The 26,410-nt window shown below is 39.7% G+C and overlaps 1 protein-coding gene across 2 annotated transcripts in view; it reads right to left on the bottom strand.

Annotated features, from left to right (window-relative positions):
• Positions 1 to 26,410, bottom strand: part of LOC124595556 (caspase-1-like) — a 97,083-nt gene that overhangs the window by 26,997 nt on the left and 43,676 nt on the right. For both annotated transcript variants that reach the window (XM_047134335.1, XM_047134336.1), the window contains exons 3-4: positions 13,958 to 14,181; positions 9,501 to 9,679 (exon numbers count right to left, since the gene is read on the bottom strand). In XM_047134335.1, the coding sequence (XP_046990291.1) occupies positions 9,501 to 9,679; positions 13,958 to 14,181 (403 nt within the window). The remainder of the gene's footprint in view (positions 1 to 9,500; positions 9,680 to 13,957; positions 14,182 to 26,410) is intronic.

Below are 26,410 nucleotides of genomic sequence, written 5' to 3'. Positions count from 1 at the left end.
ACCTCCTAGCAATCTGGGGGTATACTTGAAAATCCCACATGGCTGCTACAGACTGCATGAGCATTCCTTTCCATGACTTGCACGTTACAGCTGTTGTGTGTGTTGTGGCTGGTGCCCTTGGGCACCATAGCAGATGCCACCTCCCAATACACCAACATCCCTCATGCCCATGGCCTTGCCTTATTGAATACTACATCTCCCAATGTCCTTCAGTCTCCAAACCCCATACCTCACTCTTTACACACCTTACTAACTATGTCCTGACACACAACTACTTTTTATTTGAAGGGAATGTATACGAACAAATCCATGGCACAGCAATGGGCACCCAGATGGCACCCTCCTATGCCAAACTGTTTACAGGCCACCTAGAGGAAACCTTCCTATCCTCATTCTTTCATAACCTCAACACCTTTTCTTCCATTTACTTCATGTGGTCATCCTCAAGACAATGTGCCATCTTCCTAGACACTGATCTCCACCTCTCTGACAGCTCCATCCACACCTCTGTCCACATAAAACCCACTAACCAGCAACAGTACCTGAATTTTGACAGCTGCCATTCCTTCCACACCAAAAAATCCCTCCCATACAGCTTGCCACCTGTGGAAAATGTATCCGCAGAGATAAGAACTTCCTTGCCCAGTATAATGAAGGTCTCATGAAGGCCTTTACAGACAGGCACTATCCACCAAACCTAGCCTGTAAAAAGATTTCCCATGCCATATCCTCACACACCCCTAATCATCCCACCACCCCAAGAACCAGCTACAGGGAGTGCCCCATCATCACTCAGTATCTCCCAGAACTAGAACAACTGAATCATTTTCTTCATCAAGCCTTTGATTATCTCTCATCACGCCATGTAATGCAGGATGTTCTACCCACTATCCTTTCCACTCTTTCTAGAGCAGTATTCTATCACTCACCCAACCTACACAACATGGTAGTCCATTCCTATGGCACTCCCACTCCCAAGCCCTTGCCACAGGAATCATACGCCTGCAGAAGACCAATGTGCAAGATCTGTCCAATCCACCCAGCCAGTGCTTCCTACTCCAGTCCTCTCACAGACTTATCCTACCCCATCAGAGGCTGGGCCATGTGTGAAAGCATCCATGTAAAAGATAAACTCAGCTGCAAACACTGCGCAGCTTTTTATGTCAGTGTGCCACCAACCAGGATGAGTGGTCACTGTCAAACTTTTGTCAAGAACAAAGTTGACCACCTGCTGGCACAACCAGGGCCATCTGGTTCCTTCCCTCCATTACTAGCTTCTCAAAACAATACAGTTGGGTGTTATCCTTGCAACACATTCTTTGCTTCCATAATCATTCTTGTCTCAATTCCTGATGATCCACTGTCACCACACTCTCCACCCAACAATTTTCCCTTTTCCTGTCCTGTCACCCTCTCCCAATTCATGTCCCCACATCACCTTCAGTCAGCACAGCTTCCCGATGGCTCTGACAACCACGCACCAGCCACCGCTCCCTCCAGCCGCCTCCCTCTGAGCCACAAGCCACTCACACCAATTCTTGTCCCTACCTCCTGCTTCTCTCTCATTCTATACACCCCACCTGATACAAACTCCACACCAACCTAGTTCACCAGCCAAAATTCAGCACTGGCATTATGCATTCAGCTGGTGCTATGTAGGGACAGAGTTGCATGTGTGTGTGGGGAAGCTTTTAAGTTTTCTTTCTTTTTGTGTGCACCTGTGGACAACTCAACACTTCTGCGTTTTGGTGAGTAGTCTCCTTTGATCCAAACGTATTGATATTCAACCAGTATTTAATTTTATGTACAAAATACTTCAATTAAGTTCTAGATGTAATGGTTATATAAGCCTTCATCAGTTCTCAAATAAATTCTGAACTTGAACTTTAATAACCAAAGGTTCTGTGCTGGTCTCAGTGATAAGTGCTAATCTGTTCACTTGGTCAATTATGCAGATAACTTCTAGATTATTCTTTTACTTTTATTTTTATAGTACTAGAAAAGTAGTGACTATAAAAAAGCCACTTCTCTTTCTTTTCTGCTCCTCTGCTTCTATTATTTATTACTTTATATTAAGCCCAGAAACATAGCATATCTAATGACTGACTGAACATATGCACAGTGAGTTACTTTAAGGCAGTTACTACTACACACTAATCCTATTATCCTTAGAGCATAGCATGAGGCGGAATGCTTTTTACTATCTATATTGTATGTTTTCACTCCTTCAGTAGGTTGTCTATAGCTATTCCCAAAAATTTTCTGTTACTTAATGCAACTTACTGAGTCACTATTTAAATTTAATTTAATATTGTTATTATTTTTGTTCATGTAGAAAGTCACACTGTTTCTCTTTTTTATTTTAAGTGTTACTTTATTCTCCTTTGAGTATTTGTGTACATATTTTAGCATGTAATCAGCTTCATACAGCATTAGCTCTCATATCTTATCCATGATTATTATATTGTTGTTTTCACCAAACACAATTTTGTTTCCATCCATGATATTTCCTGGAAAGTCATTAATATGCATGGTCAAGTCACATTAATGTCACAACTGCCTATGTTCAATGTCAAATTCCAATAACCACTCACGTATGCCACTTGGTAGCACCAGCAATGGAGGGTATATAAAGCATTTCACGGTGAAGTGGAAACAGTGCAGTTGTTGTCGTAATGTTGAAATGGAGCATCATTTACTTTCAGATCAAGAGTGGAATCATTTCTGAAATCGCTAACTTTGTAATCTGTTCAAGCGCTACCATGGCTACAACAGTTAAATGGTAAAATGGTGCTATCCAAAACTGGTGCCAAGGCAGCTATGGTGCACCAAGGGCCATAGATGACAGGGCTGAATTACAGCTGTGTTGATGGGGACTGGCAAATATACTTGCAGCTGTTGAGCAACTGACTGACCAGATAAACCAAGGGATTACCTACAAAGTCCCCTCAATGACCATTCAGTGAACATTGCTGAGAATGGGCCTCTGCTGGAGGCACCTGTTTCATGCACCAGTACTGACAGCTGTTCATCAGCAACAAAGGTTGGAATTTGCACACCTATACGACAACTGGACATCCACTGAGTGGTGACTTGTGGCCTTTCCAGATGAATCACGTTTCATGAGTGATGGACCATCAGAGAGGTGTAAGCTGGGGGAGGGTGCTCAATGGTCTGAGGAATGTTTTTGTGGCATTCGCTTCATGAGCTCATCATTCTGGAAGGCACAATGGATCAACACAAGTTTGCATCTACCCTTGTGGACCATATCTACCTCCACATGCAGTTTGTTTTTCTTCAGCATGATGGCACCTACCAGCAGAGCAATTCAATGTGTCACACAGCTCGCAGTGTACATACATAGTTTGAAGAGCACTGGAATAAGTTTTCTATACTCCGCTGGTCACCACACTCATCTGATTTAAGCCCAATTGAGACTCTGTGGGACCACCTTGATTGGCCTGTTCCAAGTATATTGGTCTGTGCTACTCTAAGTGCTCCAGTAATGAGTAATGACTGGAACTACCAGTTTACTACTACTACTCTTGTTTCTTGTTCCTAGTGATGGTTAAGGACTGATGGAATTGGAACAGATGGTAGTCATTGTGGAAGGAAGGGTGGCAGCCAGATCTCAAATCTTTTCTCAAATTCTTAGGCCCATCCCAGAACCGCTGCCCAGAGTCCATCTCCCTCCTCACCCCTACCACTCCCCGCACTCCTACGTTCTACATGCTTCCTAAAGTCCATAAACCCAACCACCCAGGATGCACCATTGTGGCCGATTACTGTGGCCGCACTGAGAGAATCTCTGCTCTTGTAGATCAACAACTTCAGCCTATTGCCTGCAACCTACCTTCCTATATAAATGATACCAACCATTTCCTCCACCAACTCTCCACAGTTCCTGTTCCTTTACCACATGGTGCACTGCTCATCAGTATTGATGCCACCTCCCTTTACACTAACATCCTTAATGCCCATGGCCTAACTGCTATTGAACATTTACTTTCCCAATGCCCAACACATTCCCAACCAACAATCTTATTCCTAGCTGCCACAACCAACAATATCCTCATCCACAAATACTTCTCCTTTGAAGGCACTACCTAGGCCATGTCCTATGTGAGCGACAGAAGCGAGTGACAGCGCGCAGCAGCTTCAGGCGACAAAACACGACCGTATTTGTAGTTACGGATGTGTCCTATGTAAGTGATGTCTGTGTCACTGACTGCCTCCTGCTGCAACTGGCAATGCTTGAATTCAAACATGTTTGAATCTCGTCACTGCAGCACATGCAACAGAGAGCAACAGCCATGTGTCTTCTCAGCAAAGCTATGACAGTAGCTATGAATTACTTAACATCAGATTTTAAGAAAACAATTTGGTGAAAGAATTTGATTCTTCCGCAACCTATAGCTTGATCTCTTTAAACGATAAAGATCTGAATTTATTTTCATTATTTGTCATAGTTACTGTGCTGCATGAAATTGAGTACATGGCTGCACAAAATTTTTAAGAATTTGAAGAGGTAAAATCACACTGTGTAGACTTTTTGTATAGTTCATTTAAGGCCATACATAGTTGGGTATGAAATGTAACCATTATATCTAAATTGTATTTAAAGTTGAGACTGGAATGATATCTCTTTTCATTCTTGAGATATTGGTTGTTATATCTGTGGGTGGGTCGCTCATGGCGCGTCTGAACCCTTCCTGTATTTCAGGAAGCAAGTGGTAAAAATCGTCGTATTTCATAAAAGGTTCAAGATAGCAAAATGATGAATTTTGGAAATGACAGCATGCAGGAAGGACTATTTTATCATATGATTAACACTCAATATGTTTTCATAAATGTGTGAGCAGAGCAAAAACAAGACTCCCTATAACTTACACCATGAGGTTTTGTCCAAATTTTCATAGCCAAACAAAGGGAGAGAAACAGGTACACGGGGTATCAAAGTGACCAACGTGAGGTCTAGTTTGGCATGAAAATATTTAACTGCTTGAAATTAATCAGGGTAATTAATGAAAACTTAATTAATAAGCTGAGGAAAAATTGAAATATTTCACAAAAAGCTGTTCTAAATTAAGTGTCAAAAATTTCATCTGTTCCAGACCTAGCTATTTTGCACATAAAAGATACATTTTTGTGGTATTTAAATGTCAAAAAGGCTTCCTTTGAATCAAGTACATTAGGAAGGCAAATGAAGAGTCAGTTTAAGATCATGCTTTTTGAATAAAACTTGAAATTAAAAAATGAAAGAAATCAGTCAAATATTTTATGAAATGATTTGTGTTAAAGAAATAAGTAGATCAGAGAAACATTCTACATGCCTTTGAATGATGCTCTAAATCATGAACAGAAAATGAAGTGCACCAAATGTTTTCCTAATATTTTTTATTTCATACCTTTCGACAAATCATTAAACAAAACGTTTGACTTTCTTTTCAAAAATTTTGTGAGCTTTACTTTTACAGACTATTTAGAGTAATTGAAACACTTGGCCTTAACATTGACTGCTGATGAATTACGTTCACAACATCAAATATCTGTAAAATTTCTTGGTTCATTGTAATTCATTAGGAATTAAATGTGTGTGATATACTGGGACAGATGTGAAGATCAAGTTCTTTGGCAAGACCTTGAAAATATACTTAGCAATGCAGTGTAAACAGTGTACACAAAACTTAGTATACAGAATTGTAACTGCGTCAGTAAAAATACAAAAATGATCCAGAGTTAAACCCAGGACCTGGCCATAACATGTGATCATGAACTGTATATGCTACTCCTGCATCACGGCTAGCTTTTAACCAGAATCAATCCATGAACATATATTTGTATTTAGCGTAGTCAGTCATGTAGTAGTCATTGCTCCACATTTATCGGCTGTTAAAAGTTGTTGATCATGTAAAAAAATATTCATATTTAATTTATTAATGAGATAGTCAAATGCTCCTCTGCTCATTCACGTGTATTCGAAGAATTTATCTGGTGATCTTCATAGTTGATGATATTTATGAAATTCTCCATGGAGATTCCTCCCTTTGTAAATTTCATGTACAGCATTCCTTTTTGCTTTATTTTCTTAAGTAAACCTAACTCAGTAGCCTTACTCTCCAGCTACAGTATTCTACAGTTTAGGGATGCCATTTTATAGAAACAGCTGGTTGGCTCTAAGCAGCCATCTTGTAGCTTGACTTGGTCGCTCGCAAGCAGGGCACCTGAGCTTTTTGCCCGATGATGATGCTTGTTGCTGGAGTGTTGCATATCCAGAAGTTGCTCGCTGTCACTTGCTTCTGTCACTCACGTAGGACATGGCCCAACAAACAAATCCAGGGTATGGCTATGGGCACCAACATGACACCATCCTATGCCAACCTATACATGGGCCATCTAGAGCAATCCTTCCTAAATACTCAGAATCCCATACCCCTCACCTGGTTCAGATTAATTGATGACATTTTCATGATCTAGATTGAGGGGGAGGCCACCCTAACTATGTTCCTCCAGAACCTCAATACCTTCTCTCCTATTCACTTCACCTGGTCCTCCTCAACCCAAGAAGCCACCTTCCTCAAGGTTGATCTTCACTTCAAAGATGACTACATCAGTACCTCAGTCCACATAAAACCTACCACCTACCAGTTGCCACCCATTCCACACAAAGAAGTCTGTTCCATACAACCTACCCACCCATGGACACCGCATCTGTAGTGACAAGCGGTCCCTCTCAAAATATACCAAGGGTCTCACTGAGGCCTGCACAGACCCTCCCAACCTTGTAGAAAAACAAATCTCCAGTACCTTATCTCTCCAGTCATCCATCATCTCCCAAAGTCCCACTGTCTGGTCACAGAGGATCGTTTCCCTTCTGACTCAGTACCACCTGGGACTGGAGCAACTGAATCACATCCTCCACCAGGGTTTCGACTACCTCTCATCATGCTCTGAAATGAGGAATGTCCTACCCACTATCCTTCCCACCCCTCTCACAGTGGCATTCTGCTGCCCATTGAACCTACGCAATATCCTCATCCATTCCCCACAACCCCTGCTCTCAACCCCTTGGCTGATGGCTCCTTGTAACAGACCTAGATGCAAGACCTGTCCAGTTCATCCCCCCCATCACCAGCAACTCCAGTCAGGTCACAGGCATCACTGATCCCATCAAAGTCAGGGCTACCAGTGACACCAACCATGTGATCTTCAAGTTAACCTGCATTCTACAGGGGTATGACAACCAACAAGCTATCTGTCCACATGAATGCCCACCAACAAAACTGTGGCCCAGTTGCTGAGCAGGCTGCCCAACATGACATTCTTCATTTCAATGACTGCTTCATAGCCTGTACTATCTGGATCCTTCCTAAAAACACCAGCTTTTCTGAATTGTGCAGGTGGGAACTCTCCCTGCAACATATCCTATGTTCCCATAACCCTCCTGCCTCCTGGCTTCAATTTTCATTAGTCATTGCCCTTGCCAATCTAGTCCCTTCCCAGTTCTCATTCCAGCATTACATAGCCCTCAGTCTTTTTACTTCTGTCCTTTTCCACTAACCCCCCCCCCCCTCCCCCCCAGCCCCCCCTCCCCCTCACTCTGTCTAACCTGCCAACTGCACCTAGCTGCCCTACCCTCTCTCCACCTCATTCCTGAAAGCTCCCAGAAGCAGCACTTTACCATCGCCAACCACTACCCTGCTATTCCTCCCTCTCCCTCTCCTCCTCCCCCTCCATCTCCCTGCCCTATAGTTCAATTCTTCTATCTTGGCGGTTCGCGCAAGCCCGCCCAGATGCGGGAGATTGCTGCATAGCCAGTTGTACACGCCAAGAGAAGCAGCGCCATAGTATAGTTCGCAAACTTACGTTTAGGGGGGAATGTGCAGTTGATGAAGTAAAGCCACCATGGCCACATTAACCCTTTCGCTGCTACAGAGACGTGCTCCCCGCATTGCGCGATGTGCGTGATTTTGTCATCATTGCATTGCTCACCTGTGCAGACACATGGTGTTTCGACTGCTTTGACACTTTATCATTCAATTTCATAAAAACTATTTGGCCCAAAAATTTGATTTTTACACATCTTCTTGACTGATACCTTCCCCCCATAAATGACTTAATTTTGTTTCGATGTTCAACGCAGTTATTGTGCAGCATTAGATGTAGTGAACCATTGCACGAAATTTTGAAGAGTTTGCAGAGGTAAAAGTCCATAGCGTATACTTTCCATGTGGTTGACTTTAGTTGCCACTAGAAATTTCGTTCGTTGTTGATCCATTAACTCAGTTTTTTATTACAGAGGGCAGCTAACCCTCTGACCGAACACACTGAGTTACCGTGCCGGCTAACTCAAAACCTTTCGCTTAGCAGTCATACACTTTAACCATTACGCTAATGCAGCTCGTCATTTAACACATCTCCTGGAGGACTTTAAAATGTCACACAAAATACCGACAAACACTGTTGGTATGACTATGAATTACTCACGTTTCGTTGAAGTACAATAGTAAATAACAATTACCACTGTTCTTTAGTACGCAAAAGTGGTTAGTGAGAATGATACAAACACCTTTCCTTGCTATCACCTGAATTAGGAGGCTTATTGCTTGTTTGGTTTAATTAATTAATAGAATATGAAGCAATTGGTATAAAGAATGCTTTTTCCAAACTTTCTATAAAAGAAAGTCTGCTATCAAGACATTGCTTTTGTTCAATTACTTTATTTATGAGTGAACGTTTCTAAAACTGAAGACACTTGTCCGTGCTCTGCACTGCAGTCGAGCTCTGGCAACGTCGTTCTCTGTTAATTGGCTGACTGTGTTTTGTGACATCAGATGCACAGAACGAACCTAAACTCGGCCGCCGTCATAAATGATGCGCTCTTTAGCCTCCTCCTTACCCCACCACCCGCTTGCATCTTCCATCGTGCATTGCTGCTCTCAGTCTGGCTTCAACAGACAGTGGTCATGTGAGTGGGTGAGTTGCATGTGTGTGTGTGTGTGTGTGTGTGTGTGTGTGTGTGTGTGTGTGTGTGTGAGATCTATTTTTGACAAAGGACTATGGGCCAAAAGCTTTATTTGTGACAGTCTTTTTGCTGCACCTGTCTGCAACTCAGCATTTCCGCTATATGGTAAGTGGCAACTTTCCTTTTCATAACCAAGTTAAATGTTTTATTGTTATAATTTTTATGATAATGAATTAAAATAACCAAATTAAATGTTTCGTTAAATTCCGTAAGTTTTTAAATGACTTATTGATTCTACAAAGGTAATAGTTGTTTTTATTGTTATGAGTTAGTTGTAATATTCACGTAAATGATAATTATGACTTGTGACATATCTATGTGTAACAACACACAGTGGGATTTCTGGGACCAACAAAAATCAAATTCAGTTCAGTGGCATTTCAAAGTCATAGTGATCTTAACATCATTATTTTGAACACTTTTATTTCCTGCAGAATTATATATCATATGTCTTCCAATATAAGAGCTCTATTACCTGAATAAAAAATAATTTCGGCTTTCCTGTAAGTGAAAGGCATTTATTCGATGTGAAAGATCCAATCAATTCTTCTTCAGTGTACCAGTCATCATAAGCGGCCAGACCTCCTCTATCATTCCCATGTGTGAGCACAGCCACAGCAAGGCAGTCAGTATCAGAATGATCTCTCTCCGCAACTGTTAACACACACAAATACATAAACATCTGAACTACAATAAGTATTGAATTAACTTATAAATATTTTTGACTTCCTCATCAGAATGTAAGGATGTTATTTCTAATAAATAGTATTTATTTATTGCTAAAACATTCAAGCTTACAGGTTAGAGGCTTTTAATTCTTTTCTAACTGTGGGAGTTAATTCTGAGTCAGTGTGCTGTCAAAAGAAACACTCCTGTGGGGAATGAATACAAGTGATAATGAAATGTGTATTCTAAATATCTACTAAAAGGGCAGTTGGGTATGTAATTGGATTTGACTACCAGAGTGACATTAAGTAAGTTGTACCAAACAACAAATACATTATGCAATCTTTTCAGAATTTATAACAATAGCAATCTAATATGTAAAATGAAACTGAGTATTAAGTTAATAAGTGCTAAACACATTCAGCACAAATAAAGATTAACTAATTTGAATAACACTAATTCACAAGGACAAATGCAGAAAGTGTGTCGACATGAATAATAGGAATGACACTACAATTAACATTCTACTGCAAAGCCTGCTTGATACATCACAATGTCAAAGACTTTGAATTCAAGAAAATTTTGTACAAAACACTACAGTTGATAAAGAGGAAACTGAGTAAATGATAACAGATGAGGCATCAAATTCATTGCAACAAATGTATTATCCAGATATATCTGTGAAAAGAGGCCAAAACTTACAATGAACAAAGTACAAGAAAAATAATTAAAGTTACTGATATATTAACCCTTTAACTGCTCTAGACGTGTTAACGTGCTCACCTTTGTACTGTCCCTGTGTGCTCTGAATGTGTTTACATGTGCCACCAGTCCTTCTGCCTGGTAATCTGAATGTTTCTATGCATAGACATGTTCAGAGTACCAGGTAGAAGGACTTGTGGCATGTGTAATCATGTTCAGAGCACACAGGGACAGGTACAAAGGTGTGTGCATTAACACATCCACAGCAGTTAAAGGGTTAAGATGCTAACAGACATGACCTGGTGTAGTGGATTGGTTTGGTAACTAGAGAGGGTCAGTTTTCAAATGAATGGTATAATAAACACTTGTATATTAAAATGCAAATCGGTACACAACACATGGGACCTATGTTGTGATTCAGCTTGTTCAGTTGTAACTGATCAGTTCTGTTTGTGAAGTACACAGGTGCCTCATATATAAATGAATACAACTACATATTGTTAAATTGGACAGAAATATTTTTACCTTTTCTAATTTGTTACTAGTAGGTAATATTACAATAGGTGTTGCAACATCAAATTATTAAAGTAAAATTTTGTAATAATTATATCAAAATGCAGGTACTGTAATAGTAAGAGGCATCTTGAGAGCAATGTTTGTCAACTCGAAGAGCCTTATGCCACAGCAGAAGAAAGGGACTGCTACTGATTAAGAATTGCTGGTGATCTACATGACCATTAAACATTTTTGATTCTTTGTGAAAAGAAGACAATTTGTAATTTTTACTGACCACAAACCACTAACTTGTTTTTTCCTATGTGCAATGGTTCATGGCTCACCATAGCAGTGTTGTAAACAAGCAGAATATATAGCCTAGTTTACAACCAATTTGTGGCAAAATTCATGTAGAAACATCATTGTCACAGACTGCTTGCCACGAAACAGCATCAGCCTCCAAGCAGACCCCTGTGTTGATAGAGCAACCAAGCAACAAGAGGACACAGTACCACATGACTTACTCCAAAGTGAACACATGGTCCTGCAGGTGCAACATATTTCTTTCTCAGATTGTGCCATGAGTACCTGATGTGACAAATACTGGGACAAACAATGCCAGTACAGTCCCCTCAGAATCTTGGCACATAGTTTTTTGAGCACTGCATAATTTGGCTCATCCAGGCAATACTAAAATTATTTGCAAGCAAGTTGCTGTGTCCAGGAATCCAGAGGTACTGCTGAGCTTAGCATGCTCCTGCCTCCACTGGTAATGCAGAAAAGTCAGCTGACATACCTTCATACCAGCTGCAGATTTTCCATTGCCAAAAGGAAGGTTTTCATGTTTATATGAGGGGGTACTCAAAAGAAACTGGAATAGCATTGCATGAGGAGAGCTTGTGTAGTAATCATTTCTGCCACTAGGTGTGTATAGTGCACCTGTGCTGTTAACCTGGCCTGTTCTGTTCATCTGCTGTGGTTGTTTTTGCTAGCATCGTTTCATTCTTCTTTCATGTTTTATGATGGCAAGATTCAGAGTTTGTTCCCTCAGGTCAGACCATCAATCAGACCTTTTATTTGGAAGTTTTAAGATGATTGCACAACAGTGTTTGTCACAAAAGACTAAATTTGTGGCAGAAAGGAGTCTGGTTCTTTTACCATGACAATGCACCAGCACACACAGCCATCTCTTAGACAGTTTTTGGCTAAAAATGGCATGGTTCTGCTGCCCCACGCACGTTACTCACCTGACATGGGTCTATGCAACTTTTTCCTATTTCCACACACGAAAAGGGACATGAAAGGATGTGATTTGACAACAATGAAGAGAACAAGGAAAAAACTGAGGGAGAAGCTGTCAACCATTTCTAAAGATCACTAAAAAAACATTTTGAAATGTGGAAGCACCAGTGGGACAAATGTATCAGTTGTAATGGAGAGTATTTTGGAGGGAACAAGGATTTTTTGTAAACAATTTGAAAATCTATAGCTTTTCAAAAAATCTATAGTTATTTTTTTTGGGGAGGGGGGGGGGGGGGGAGGGCACCCCCTCTTATGTGGACAAAGCAGTGCCATTACTTTACTCTACTGGTCATCACTACCTGATTACTGTACTGGATCATTCTATAAGGTGACCCAAAGCTCTCCACAGAGACACCCACAAAGGTGTTGTTGCTTACATGGTTTTTGAGATTTGGAATTCCTCAAACCATTACAACTGATTGTGGATACCAGTTTGAGTCACTGCAGTTTAATGAGGTACTTCAGCTACATGGCTGCAACCATCTTTGCAACAATAGCTACCACCCTTCTATAATGGAATGGTGGGGAAGCTACATCACATGCTAAATGCAGCACTGATGTGATACACATCAGTGTGGATGCATGCTTTGCCACTGATATTGTTAGGCCTCTGCACAACAGTAAATGAGGATCTGAAATGTTCAACACCCTATTGGTATATGATGAGCAGTTGTGTGTGCCAGTTGAATTCATTTTACCAGCACCACTCCAGCTGACCACTCCAGAAACAGTGACAGAGTTTGACTGCAGTTCACCTCTGGATGAGAAGTTTACATGCAGCTCCACCTGTGAGGCATGGAGAGAGAAAGGTTTTCATCCATAAAGATCTGTTTACAGCATCACATGCCTAGCTCGGAGATGATACTATGTGCCCACCATTACACTCATCATATACAGGTCCCTACAGTATGAATTCAAAACATGGAACACTTTCAAAATAGGCCAAAACAGCAGGCACAAAAGCCTCCACAGAGTGACTAAAGCCTGCTTACCTCTACAAGGAGCAGCCTCTGCAGCACTGGCCTGTCAGTTTTTCCACCAACCTGTCCTGAGCCAACGACACTTTGTGACAGTGCAGCCTCCCTGGAGACTCCAGAGATCAAAATGATTATTCTGATGAGTTACTCACATTAAGAGGGAGGGTGGGGGCTGGTGTGGTGACATCTGTTCCTGAACAAGTAGCAGAGAGTCTTTATTATTGATATGAGTTTTGTTAGATATTCTTTGTATTTCTTTGTTTTGTTACAACTTAGTGTGTGTATGATAAAAAGAACACACTGAATAATCATCATATCCACAGTTTTTCTATGGGAATTATTTCTTGTTGACAAATTACCCATACATATATTCAATGTTCACCACCCAACTGGTGTATGGTTAGCAGTTTTTGAGGATTGGAATTCCTCAAACCATTACAGTTGATTGTGGATGCCAGTTCAAGTCACTGCAGTTTACCAAGGTCCTTCAGCTATGTGTCTGAAACCATCTATGCTATTTTAGATGATGCAGCAAAATTAATACTAATGTTAATGATGTCTTATGGTTGCAATATAGGTTAACAGATTTGGTCTAGTTCAGAAACATTTGGTTTTCTCCAGTTGTATTGCATGTGTTGCATTGAGGTTATAGAGTAATTTTAATTTTTTAAATTTTTATGTGTGTTCTGAAGATGACTGACTGAAACTGCTACTCATTGTGATCAGTTTCCTGCAGAGAACATTAAATTTAAATGCTATTCTTTAAGTATAATTAATCTAATACACTTACCCTCTTTTAATTTTTCTTGAATTTCAGCTTTTTTCATGTTATCTTTCAAAGGTTCTATAACAAAGTTGTATTTCTTGAAGCATTCCTGAAGACTTTGCCTATCAACTTGTGTACCACTTCTTTCTCTGTTGGATGGTTGCAGGAACTCTTCATGATTGAAAATAAGTGCTAATCTTTTTTGACCCTGTTTGGGATATACATCATCTGACTCTGCTGGTACTATTCTGAAAATAATAAGAAAATGTGTGTCACTAAAGAAATTATCACAAAATATTTTGGCATGAAACTATGTGGTTCTATCTTCACACAGTAGACATTACATAACAAACATAAAATGTGGTGACTTAAAAGTTCCAAATACTGATATTCAGTCACATGTTTAATGTATTCATTTCAGGCATGATCTAATCATAATCTTTACATCTCTAGCAAACATGGGTGACATTCTCTTTGTGTGAAGATGGACAAAATCCTCCATACTTTTTTCAAACATGGAAAATTCAATCCAAATAATAACAACAACTAATAGTAGATACTGAGTTTCACTGTTGTGCTGTTAGAAGTTTCTTTTTTATGGGTCACTGGGAAAAGGTTGTTCTAAAATGAAAGTGATTCTTCTATGGACTTGTGATAGGAAAGATGAGGCAATCAGGAAAGCACAGTGAGGTGCAGGGTTTTGGTGGGAGTGGAGTTTGGATTGGGGTATTGTAAGTATCTGCTGTTAACTAAGAAACTTGATTTAATAACAAAACTCACAACACCACAGCACTTGCAGAAACAAACAAGCCAAGTACTTGTGCTCAATCTTCCACATTAGTGAACTTCTGACATAACAATATAAATATGATAAAAGATATTTACTCATATCACAGAAACAAAATAATTAAAACTTCAAACAGGTGCCAAAAAACATAAAACTTAGCCAAAGATATATGTATATGGATATGTATCATTCATTAGAATTATAGCTTCATCCAAATGGCTGGCTCTGAGCACTATGGGACTCAACTGCTGTGGTCATAAGTCCCCTAGAACTTAGAACTACTTAAACCCAACTAACCTAAGGACATCACACACATCCATGCCCGAGGCAGGATTCGAACCTGCGACCGTAGCGGTCGTGCGGTTCCAGACTGTAGCGCCTTTAACCGCTCGGCCACTTCGGCCGCCCATCCAAATGAAACTAACTTTACAAAGAGGAAGCTGAAATAACTCTGCAACAACAAAGCTGCCTCACCAGACGGTATAACAACAGCCAACTACAACCATCACCTTAATCACATACCAGACAGACAACACATATGAACAACATAAACTACACTGACACAACAAACTGACTATGAAGATACATGGACTGACAACAGACTCATTAAAGCTTATCACTAGAATACAATTATACCACACAGCCACACCATACCTTATCAAATCAGGTACAAATATAATACAATCTGAGCACACCAGAGTCTAGGCATGCCTTTCATTTTAGCCACAATCATATAAGCCACTGTTCTACCAATGTGGGCACAACAGCCCCACTCTGTATTGACAGTTCAGATCTTGGCCACACACTGATCCTTGCACAATACGATTATAAGTACCAACATCAAGAATCACTCTGATGCCAGGCTTGGCTATCATCATAATGAAAACTTCCTTCCACAGTCCCATCCTGATTTAAATCTGCTGTTTCTTCTGGACATTTAGAGGTAAACACTAATAATTGCTGCTGCAGCCCAGTGATGTCTAGTGTTAAAGCAGGCCACACCTTGTGCTGACTGCTTGCAGTCCAATTGCTTTGCTTTCACCACACCGTCTCTCTGACTCCAGTAGACTGTTTGGCTTATACAAGATCTGTCTACTTTCACCCACATATCCTGACTCCATCTGACCTCTGCTGCAGATCTGCACAGCCAGCCTTCTGCTGTCCAACCAGGCAGTGGTGCTCAGAGACTAACTCCCTCAGCAACTGACTGCTGGAGGTAAATAAGGCCCAGCAGAATGTCCTGCATTGCCCAGTTCCGCACGCAAGATCTTGTCAACTGCTGCTGCTGATGAATCCTGGAGATGGTTTCAGGTTGTTGCTACTTCTTCATGATATACCAGACTCCACCCCCTCTGCTGCTCCTTCAGTAGATGTCTGCAACCAACCCCTGGGCTAGAAATAATGAAACATAAGCAAGGTCAGACTGTGCACCATCATGACCCTGGCACTGATTCAATTCTTGCCTGCCACTGCCCATGGAGGACTGGTGCTGGCACAATGTTGATGTGGCTGCTTTCTTTGGATACTCCAGACTGGCTTTTGCTGTGCCAGCAGATGGCTTCATGACTCGTTGAGGCACTGAGCTTACTGACAAGCAAATACATGCACCCTCTGACACACTGGAGAGACTGAGCAGTGCTGGCACGGACTGCTGGGCAGGTGGGAACTCAAATGTACCATGAAATCCTATTAAATGTCAGTAACCCTGGGAGATGTTTCATTCTTCCCATGCATTGGGGTGGCCAAGTGGTGTTTTTCCTGAATTCATGATGTAGGGAGCCACTGGATTTGAATTCACATCTTGGCTGGTTATGAGTGCAGATATTCTAATGGCACAATGGAACGTCACAGACATCTTGCATCTTCATGTGTTACCACACATGTGACACTATTTTTGTGCCATTTTTCAACAGGACATTGCTCATCCACACATGGAATGTTGTGTAGAATTGTCTGTGAGATGGTATAGGGTTCTCATATGGCCAGCAAGATCCCCAGATTTGTCCCCAATAGAACATGTAGGACTAGTTCAGATGCCAACTCTGTTCCAGTGCTAGTGTCTAGGATATGGATGCCCAAGCATTCAGCTCCCAAGCTGTTCTTTTTATATCTGGGATTTACAGTCATGTAGAACTTTATAAAAGACAACATATTTATGCCAGTGACTGTAACACTTTTTTATTTCACGATTGCAATTTCGGCCTTAGGCCATTATCAAGTGAAGATGTTATGGCTATTAGGCCATGTCAACCTAAAATGAGCTTCCACATGGGAAAAATATATTTAAAAAACATGCTGTGACTTACCAAACGGGAAAGCACTGGTAGATAGACATAACAAAAAATAAAAAACACACAAACACACACACAAGTATCAAGCTTTTGCAACCCACGGTTGCTTCATCAGGAAAGAGGGAAGGAGAGGGAAAGACGAATGGATGTGGGTTTTAAGGGAGAGGGTAAGGAGTCATTCCAATCCCAGGAGCAGAAAGACTTACCTTAGGGGGAAAATGGGACAGGTATACACTTGCACACACACACACACATATCCATCCGCACATGTACAAACACAAGCAGACATATGTAAGGCAAAGAGTTTGGGCAGAGATGTCAGTCGTGGCGGAAGTATAGAGGCAAAGATTTTGTTGAGTGACAAGTGATGTATGAAGGGTGGCAACTTGAAATTAGCGGAGGTTGAGGCCAGGTGGGTAATGGGAAGAGAGAATATATTGAAGGGGATGATGGAAAGATGGGAACTTGCCTGAGCCATGCCTCCAGTGACGGGGCTATGAGCGCCCCCTTCCGCTGCAATATGGGATGGCCAGTGGCAGACAGCCAGTCCACTCACTTAGAGCCTCTGCACTATGTGACACTATGCAGATGCCATCTAGTTGTGACTTTGACACCAACATTCATGCTTTAGTTCAGAGAGCCTCATCCTCATGGACATTGTGATAGCTGGATTTCTTTTCTTGCTCCATTATTTATTATGAGTCTTTGTATGCTTGGTGAAATACAAATTAAGTAAATTTACTGTTTACTGTGTACAATTGTTCACTAATCACTTCTGCTCCTGTCTCGCTTTCCTATAACAACAATTGCCACACCACTCTGTAGCCCACCTTTTCTTACCATTGTGTACGAAGTTGTGCACAACACAGTAGCATCTGCTAGTCTGCAGGAACCTGCCAGATGCCTGTACTATTGATGATTTTTCTGCAGCTAACAAAACAGCAGTTAAAACTTTCAAATACTGTGCTCTCCACAGAATATGAAGAGAATTATCTTGCTGTTTGTTTATTCATTTTTTTGTTTGTTTGTCTTGGTGTTTGTATTTAATAAATTCTTGTTGAATATAAATCCTTGTAATTTTATTGTTGTTACTTCCTGTCTTTATTGAATTATTTCTGAAATTTCTATGAAATTAATCTTTGTATGTTATCAATGCTCAACAGAACTGTAATAATTTCATGTCCTGGACATGTAAAATAAAGAAATGAACTTGACAGAAAGGGAAAGGATCTTTCAAAGAACACTTAAGTTAACTTTAGATAGTACTGCCACATATTCTGGAACAAACATAAAAGTTCTAGGAATGAATACTGATTTTTAATTGAAGTGATGATAAGATACAAGGATACTAGTAAAAAAAATATCATCAGGCCACTAGGCCCTTGCACAAAAACGTGCATTACGAGTTATTGCTTCCCAATATATTTATTCCTTAATGAAATTTGTCATTAAAAATATATCACTTTAACAAACCAACAGCTAAGTTCATGGAATCAGTACTGGAAATAGGAATAATCTTCACAAGGATTTAAAGTCACTTACTCTTGTATAAAAAGGTGTTCGTTATTCAGGAATGCACATTTTCAATAACTTGCCAGCAGCCATAAAGTGCTTAACAACCAACGAAATTCAGTTTAAGAGAAGCCTAAAGGATGTATTGATGGCCAGCTCCTTCTACTCCATTGATATTTTGTTTGTGAAACAATCATTCCACTTGAGACCTGTGGAAGGTACATTAGCTTATGGTATTTGTTTCAGTTGTAAATATTTGTCATATATTATTGTTTTTTCTGACATGTTGTACATCCTGGAAGGCCTCCTCACTACAGATCAGTTGAAATGAAAGTAAATCTAAACTAATCTATATTCATGTCATAAGTGTATAACAGCCAGTGGCTTTTTCTTACATACTACTCATGTGAACACTAAATTCTTGGCTACAGCACAGTTTTGGAGGAACAAGTGCTCACAACTGACTGTCATTTCTGCAGTTTTTGTGACCATTTAAGTCCACAGATGGCTTGTGATTGGTCAGCATAGTCATCATTGTGTCATACTGTCAGAGACTGTTTCCATATCTGCACTGGTAGATGCAACACCTGGCACTATGATGTAATGAAGATGTATGCCAACCAATTACAAGCTGCTTTGACAGGAATGGGGGAAAGAAATACAGTAGAAGAAGAATGGGTAGCTTTGAGGGATGAAGTAGTGAAGGCAGCAGAGGATCAAGTAGGTAAAAAGACGAGGGCTAATAGAAATCCTTGGGTAGCAGAAGAAATATTGAATTTAATTGATGAAAGGAGAAAATATAAAAATGGAGTAAATGAAGCAGGCAAAAAGGAATACAAACGTCTCAAAAATGAGATCGACAGGAAGTGCAAAATGGCTAAGCAGGGATGGCTAGAGGACAAATGTAAGGATGTAGAGGCCTATCTCACTAGGGGTAAGATAGATACTGCCTACAGGAAAATTAAAGAGACCTTTGGAGATATGAGAACGACTTGTATGAATATCAAGAGCTCAGATGGAAACCCAGTTCTAAGCAAAGAAGGGAAAGCAGAAAGGTGGAAGGAGTATATAGAGGGTCTATACAAGGGCGATGTACTTGAGGACAATATTATGGAAATGGAAGAGGATGTAGATGAAGATGAAATGGGAGATATGATACTGCATGAAGAGTTTGACAGAGCACTGAAAGACCTGAGTCGAAACAAGGCCCCCGGAGTAGACAACATTCCATTGGAACTACTGACGGCCTTGGGAGAGCCAGTCCTGACAAAACTCTACCATTTGGTGAGCAAGATGTATGAAACAGGCGAAATATCCTCAGACTTCAAGAAGAATATAATAATTCCAATCCCAAAGAAAGCAGGTGTTGACAGATGTGAAAATTACCAAACTATCAGTTTAATATGTCACAGCTGCAAAATACTAACACGAATTCTTTACAGACGAATGGAAAAACTAGTAGAAGTCAACCTCGGGGAAGATCAGTTTGGATTCCGTAGAAACACTGGAACACGTGAGGCAGTACTGACCTTACGACTTATCTTAGAAGAAAGATTAAGGAAAGGCAAACCTACGTTTCTAGCATTTGTAGACTTAGAGAAAGCTTTTGACAATGTTGACTGGAATACTCTCTTTCAAATTCTAAAGGTGGCAGGGGTAAAATACAGGGAGCGAATGGCTATTTACAATTTGTACAGAAACCAGATGGCAGTTATAAGAGTCGCGGGACATGGAAGAGAAGCAGTGGTTGGGAAGGGAGTAAGACAGGGTTGTAGCCTCTCCCCGATGTTGTTCAATCTGTATATTGAGCAAGCAGTAAACAAAACAAAAGAAAAATTCAGAGTAGGTATTAAAATTCATGGAGAAGAAATAAAAACTTTGAGGTTCACCGATGACATTGTAATTCTCTCAGAGACAGCAAAGGACTTGGAAGAGCAGTTGAATGGAATGGACAGTGTCTTGAGAGGAGGATATGAGATGGACATCAACAAAAGCAAAACAAGGATAATGGAATGTAGTCTAATTAAGTCGGGTGATGCTGAAGGAATTAGATTAGGAAATGAGACACTTAAAGTAGTAAAGGAGTTTTGCTATTTGGGGAGCAAAATAACTGATGATGGTCAAAGTAGAGAGGATATAAAATGTAGACTGGCAATGACAAGGAAAGCGTTTCTGAAGAAGAGAAATTTGTTAACATCGAGTATAGATTTAAGTGTCAGGAAGTCATTTCTGAAAGTATTTGTATGGAGTGTAGCCATGTATGGAAGTGAAACATGGACGATAAATAGTTTGGACAAGAAGAGAATAGAAGCTTTCGAAATGTGGTGCTACAGAAGAATGCTGAAGATTAGATGGGTAGATCACATAACTAATGAGGAAGTATTGAATAGGATTGGGGAGAAGAGAAGTTTGTGGCACAACTTGACCAGAAGAAGGGATCGGTTGGTAGGACATGTTCTGAGGCATCAAGGGATCACCAATTTAGTATTGGAGGGCAGTGTGGAGGGTAAAAATCGTAGAGGGAGACCAAGAGATGAATACATTAAGCAGATTCAGAAGGATGTAGGTTGCAGTAGGTACTGGGAGATGAAAAAGCTTGCACAGGATAGAGTAGCATGGAGAGCTGCATCAAACCAGTCTCAGGACTGAAGACCACAACAACAACATGGGTTATAATGGTCACCACAACAGTAGCCACAACAGTCAGTTGTTCCTAATGAACATTTTGTCCTGTGCACAAGATTTTGTCTAGATTTGACGTTCCAAGTTTACCAAGAATGTTTTATATGGAGATGTCATGGGGAGAGGCTTTGATCTCACATCGAATAATTTTTGTTTTGTGAGCTGCTAGTGTTTCTTCTCTTGTGCTCCATAATTCATTTCTGTATTTGTTTGCTAGCTGTCTCCTCTAGTGAACTGGCTGCACTGTGATTCCCACATCATTTGAGTTCCAGTTTCTCTCACTAATCACTGTGTAGCACATGGCCTGTGAAATACAGTCTGAACATTCCACATGTATCTGAAACACCAGCAACTTAAGGGCAAAGGCAGTTACAGAGTGAAAAAAGGCTTCTAGGCAGAAGATTTGTAATAGTAGAAGTGAGATCTTTATTGCTAAGTCTACAGAGTTATGAAAGCAAATCTTTATTTGCAATACAGATGTTGACAGACATAGGTGACATAAAAATAGAAATGTTACTTTCATTCCACGTAAAACAGCATCATTTTTTGGGGCAACTCAAGGATTCAAGTTCAAAATTGTGTAACATGAATTATTTGTGTGGTAAAACCAAGAATAACCCGCAGGGCCCTGTTCTAGGAATGGGGATACTAACTACTGCTTCACAAATACTTATTTCTGAATGTAATTTGCCATAAATAATATATCTCTTTTTCCAGCCAGTAGCTCAGTTCATGGAATCAGTATTAGAAATAAGAATAATCTTCACAACAGTAACACTTTCATTTGCCAATGAACAACTCTGTACAAAATATCAGAAATGTAATGTTTAAATGGAGTTTAAAAATGATACATTAACAAGTTTAAAATTACACATTTATGCGAATATATCAATAAAATGAATAATTGTCTTGAAATAAGTAGCCTATCTAAAAACAGTGATATACACAATTTTTTAGGTCCAAGATATTCTTTAATATTGTATGAAAAAATTTTAATAAAATAACATTTTAATTTATTTTGGAAAATAGTGCTATTTTCTATCATTTTTATATAGTTTGGTAAACTGTTGCATAAAAATCTGCCTGCATTAAGAGACTGCTTATCAGCAAATTTGATCCAATTTCCTTCAACATGATAATCATTTTTATATCTTGTTTATAATCACATATACAATAAAATGGAGTGTCCTTGAGGTGCAAGGGTGACTTGAGATAGAATGACATACATTTATAATACTATATTTTAGCAATATTAATTTATTTATGGATCTAGCATTACCTCTCTTTAATTGAAACAGCAGTTTCATCGCACTCATTCACACACTCATGTACATTTGGCTTTGTGGTATTGACAGCATGGAAAATCCTCTGCGTAAGTTGATCCACATTATTTACTTGCTGAGAATAAATAAGTTTCTTCATATGTCGCCAAAAGTAAAAATACAGTGGATTTAAATTAGGACTGTGTGTTGGCCATTGATGTGGACCAGAACTCATATCCATCACCCTTGAAATCATCTATTCAAAAATCTTCACACTCTGTAACCAATGTGGGGTGGAGCACCGTCGTGGAGTAACCACATCTTAAGATGTATGGCTAATGGAATATTTACTAACAAAGTCAGCAGCAATGGCCCCTCTAGAAAGGTTTGATAATTGTTACCAGTCAATGATGTAGGTAAAATGAAAGGCCCAATAATGTAATCATCAATTATGTCCACCCATAAATTTATGTAAAAGCAGTGCTGAAAACATATTGTTGTTATTTGGTGTGGATTGTGTGCACTCCACACGTGCATGTTATGGAAATTAGTTATTCCATTACAAACAAAACATACTTCATGTGTGATGAGTATTTTGTTTACAAAATCATGCTGCGTAGTTTGTAACAAAAACTGCTCTGAGAATCCTCATCACAAAGAGAAATCTTGCTCTTCCAACTCTGGTATGCATTGGACGTGGTGGCATACAGAATTGAATGTAGTACTTTGTTACAAGTGAATTGCAAAATAATTAAGGAAAAGTAGAGAATTATGATGATACAAACCTTTGGCGAACAGCAACAAATATCAATTGTGCAGGAAGTCTATGTTGAGGGAAGCATTCTTGATAGATTAATACAGTTGCCCTTGCAACACATTTTGCCTCACCATAAGTTAAATGAATATTGTGTAGTTCAGGTATAATAAATTTACCTTCCATCCTAATGTTTAACAGAGTTGCAATAACATCTGCACAGGGAACTCGATGACTGCTGATGATCAGCGCATTACAGTGACTCAATCATGTAGGCCGTTGTTGCCTACAAGCTTGCGACTCTCATGATGTCAATATGCACAGTAGTAAATAATACAAACCGACTGCTTACATAAGTGTACCTCTGTTGGGGGAGGGGTGGAGCAGTCACCCTGTTGTGTTTTGATTCTGTTTTCACACAAGTCGTGTCTGATCTGTATACACTGTCCAGGTTCTACTTTTCCAAAAACATTGTCCTGAGATGAACTTTTTTTTTCTGGGACAATGGTACGAAGTGGACAAACATGTTATTAGACATTTTAACTCAATTACTTGCATTCTGCTAACAGGATTTCTTGGCAGCCTATACCATTGACATCCTGTCTGAGCCCAAAAATGAATACTTACCATCATTTGAGGTTACTTTGCTCCATAGGGTCAAATTTTCTCCATTTGAAAAAATAGTTTCTTTGGTTCATAGATGCTACACTACTTGCTGTATATCTGTGAACAATGTTTTCTATGAAAGATAGCAATTACAGGTTGGCACCCTTGCTTGCATGTTCAGTTGTTGGCCATTTTGAATTTTTCACAAGCATCTTAGTAAAGACATTCATAAGTGTGTATAAAATTAAGCTGGAAAAATCTGTGTTTTTCACAGGGTGAAATGGTCACTCTGAAGGTCAGTCACCATTATTTTAATTACTCAGAACGTCTAGCTGCTGGAAAGTATCGTAGTTTTTCGTTTGATGGACTATTGTTTGTGTCATTGTCAATTTGCTGTTGTAGGTTACGAAATTTCTAACTTTGAGGAAACATTGCACCACAACAAAAGTGGTGCAAGTATCCCCAGGATGCATTTCTTCCACATCTATGACAATTTCTGACTTATTTTTACCTCCGTAGTATGCTGCTGGCAGTGAACACTGTTTATAATCTCTTTCAGACTGGTGAAAATGCCATGGAAGTATAAGAGAATGGTCGGAAATAGGCAATACTGTGATTACAGCCCAGAAACTCTGGAGAAATGCCTACAAGCCATTAGGAGGAAGGAGATATCACAAAGGAAAGCTGAAAAACTTTTTAATATCCCAAGAAGAACCATAATTAATAAACTGAAATCAAAGGAAGGAAGTAATTCACATCCAGGATTCCCACAGATTTTTACTAATGAAGAAGAAGCAGAGTTTGTAAAATGTGTTTTGCAGTTGAGTAAATATGGGTTCCCTGTTACTCCAATGGAACTCCGAATGATTGTGAAGTCATACCTTGCCAGACAGGGACGTAAAGTTCCTAGATTCAAAGACAATTGTCCAGGCTATGAATGGCTGTTGGGCTTCACCAAATGCCACCCTGAACTTTCTGTACATTTTGCAACCAACATTAACAGGAGTAGAGCTGCAGTTGATGAGCATGTTCTCAGATTATATGTTGAACATTTGCAAGTTGAACTGAAAGATGTGCCAGCTAGTAATATATGGAATTTTGATGAAACCAACCTAACCAATGATCCAGGAAAAAAGAAAGTACTCACAAAAAGAGTTTCAAAATATTCACAAAACATCTGTAATTCCTCCAAGAGCAGCATATCTGTAATGTTTGCTGGCAATGCTGAGGGAGAAGTTTTGCCTCCATTTGTTGTTTACAAATCAGCACATCTGTGGTCTACATGGACAGTAAATGGGCCCACGGGCTGCCTTTACTCACACAGTCCTAGTGGATGTTTTGACAGTAATACATTTAGCGAGTGGTTCACCAAGTTGATGCTACCAAGACTGAAAAAGCTTGAAGGAAAGAAAGAAGTAATCTGTGACAATTTGTCCTCACATTTGACAACTTATGTTCCAGAGCTCTGTGGTGAGAATAACATTTAATTCATCTGTCTACCAGCAAACAGTACTCACTTTACAGAGCCTTTGGACACTTCTTTCTTTGGGCCCATGAAAGTGGCCTGGAACAGGTCCTTACAGAGTGGAAAAGTAGCAAGCAAGGTTTCAAAAACACTGTCTTGCAGAAACAGCATTTTCCATTTCTGTTAAAGAGATTAATGGCTATAGTTGGCAAGAACTCAGCAAAGAACCTAATGGCAGGTTTCCAAAAGTGCAACGTTTAACCAACAAAGATGCGGTACAAGACTCTTTCATTGAAGCCCTTGACAATAAGAGAACTGAATGGACTACTGGTGTTGGCAGTAACAGAGGAAGGAAGAAGCTTTCAGTCACACCTGATAGAAGTATGACAGTAATGCAGAAAAAGGTTTTGAAGAAATACAGAAGAAGTCACAAAAATCAAGATAGTAGTTCAGGAGAAGATTCTGATGCCATCTCTCTCAGAAATTCTTCTGAAGATGAGGATTACCTGAATCTCAAGCCAGGTCACCGTCACCTGTAGAGATTGAAGTGGATAAAACCCAGTTACTAACCAGGCCAAAGAAGAAAAGTCCAGGATTTGGAGAAGTTGTGCACACTGTGGGCCAGTATGTGATCTTCAAGTATGAGGGGGAATATTTTCCTGGATTAATTACTGATGTAAGTGATGTTGGAGCTACAATAAGTCCAATGCAAAAGCCTAAGAAATCATGGAAGTGGCCAATGCCAAAAGATGAAATAAAGTATGAATTCGATGAAATAATTTGCACCATTCAGCCTCCAAAACAGATAAGCAAACGTGGCTTATTCTCCATACCACAACTTGAAGGATATTGGACCTATTACTCACTATATAGGCTACATTTTGTGTTAAATCATTAATTTGTTAAACTACTTCGGTAATAAAATTTGTCTCTGCTAACAAGATTGTTATTTTTTCTTAATTCTGATGGTCAGTCATTGCTCCAGTACTCTGTAGTCCTCATTTCTTTAGTAACTGCTTTATTCTCTATCATTCCTATGGTCAAATACACCTCCAGACGTATGTAATCTTCATTTTTAATGAAATTTAGGCATCCGGTGCAAGGTATCCCCAGTCATT

Source organism: Schistocerca americana, chromosome 2 (genome assembly GCF_021461395.2).
Source record: "Schistocerca americana isolate TAMUIC-IGC-003095 chromosome 2, iqSchAmer2.1, whole genome shotgun sequence".
In the NCBI taxonomy this organism is placed as follows: Eukaryota; Metazoa; Arthropoda; class Insecta; order Orthoptera; family Acrididae; genus Schistocerca; species Schistocerca americana.
This window is presented reverse-complemented; position numbering and strand designations above follow the sequence as displayed.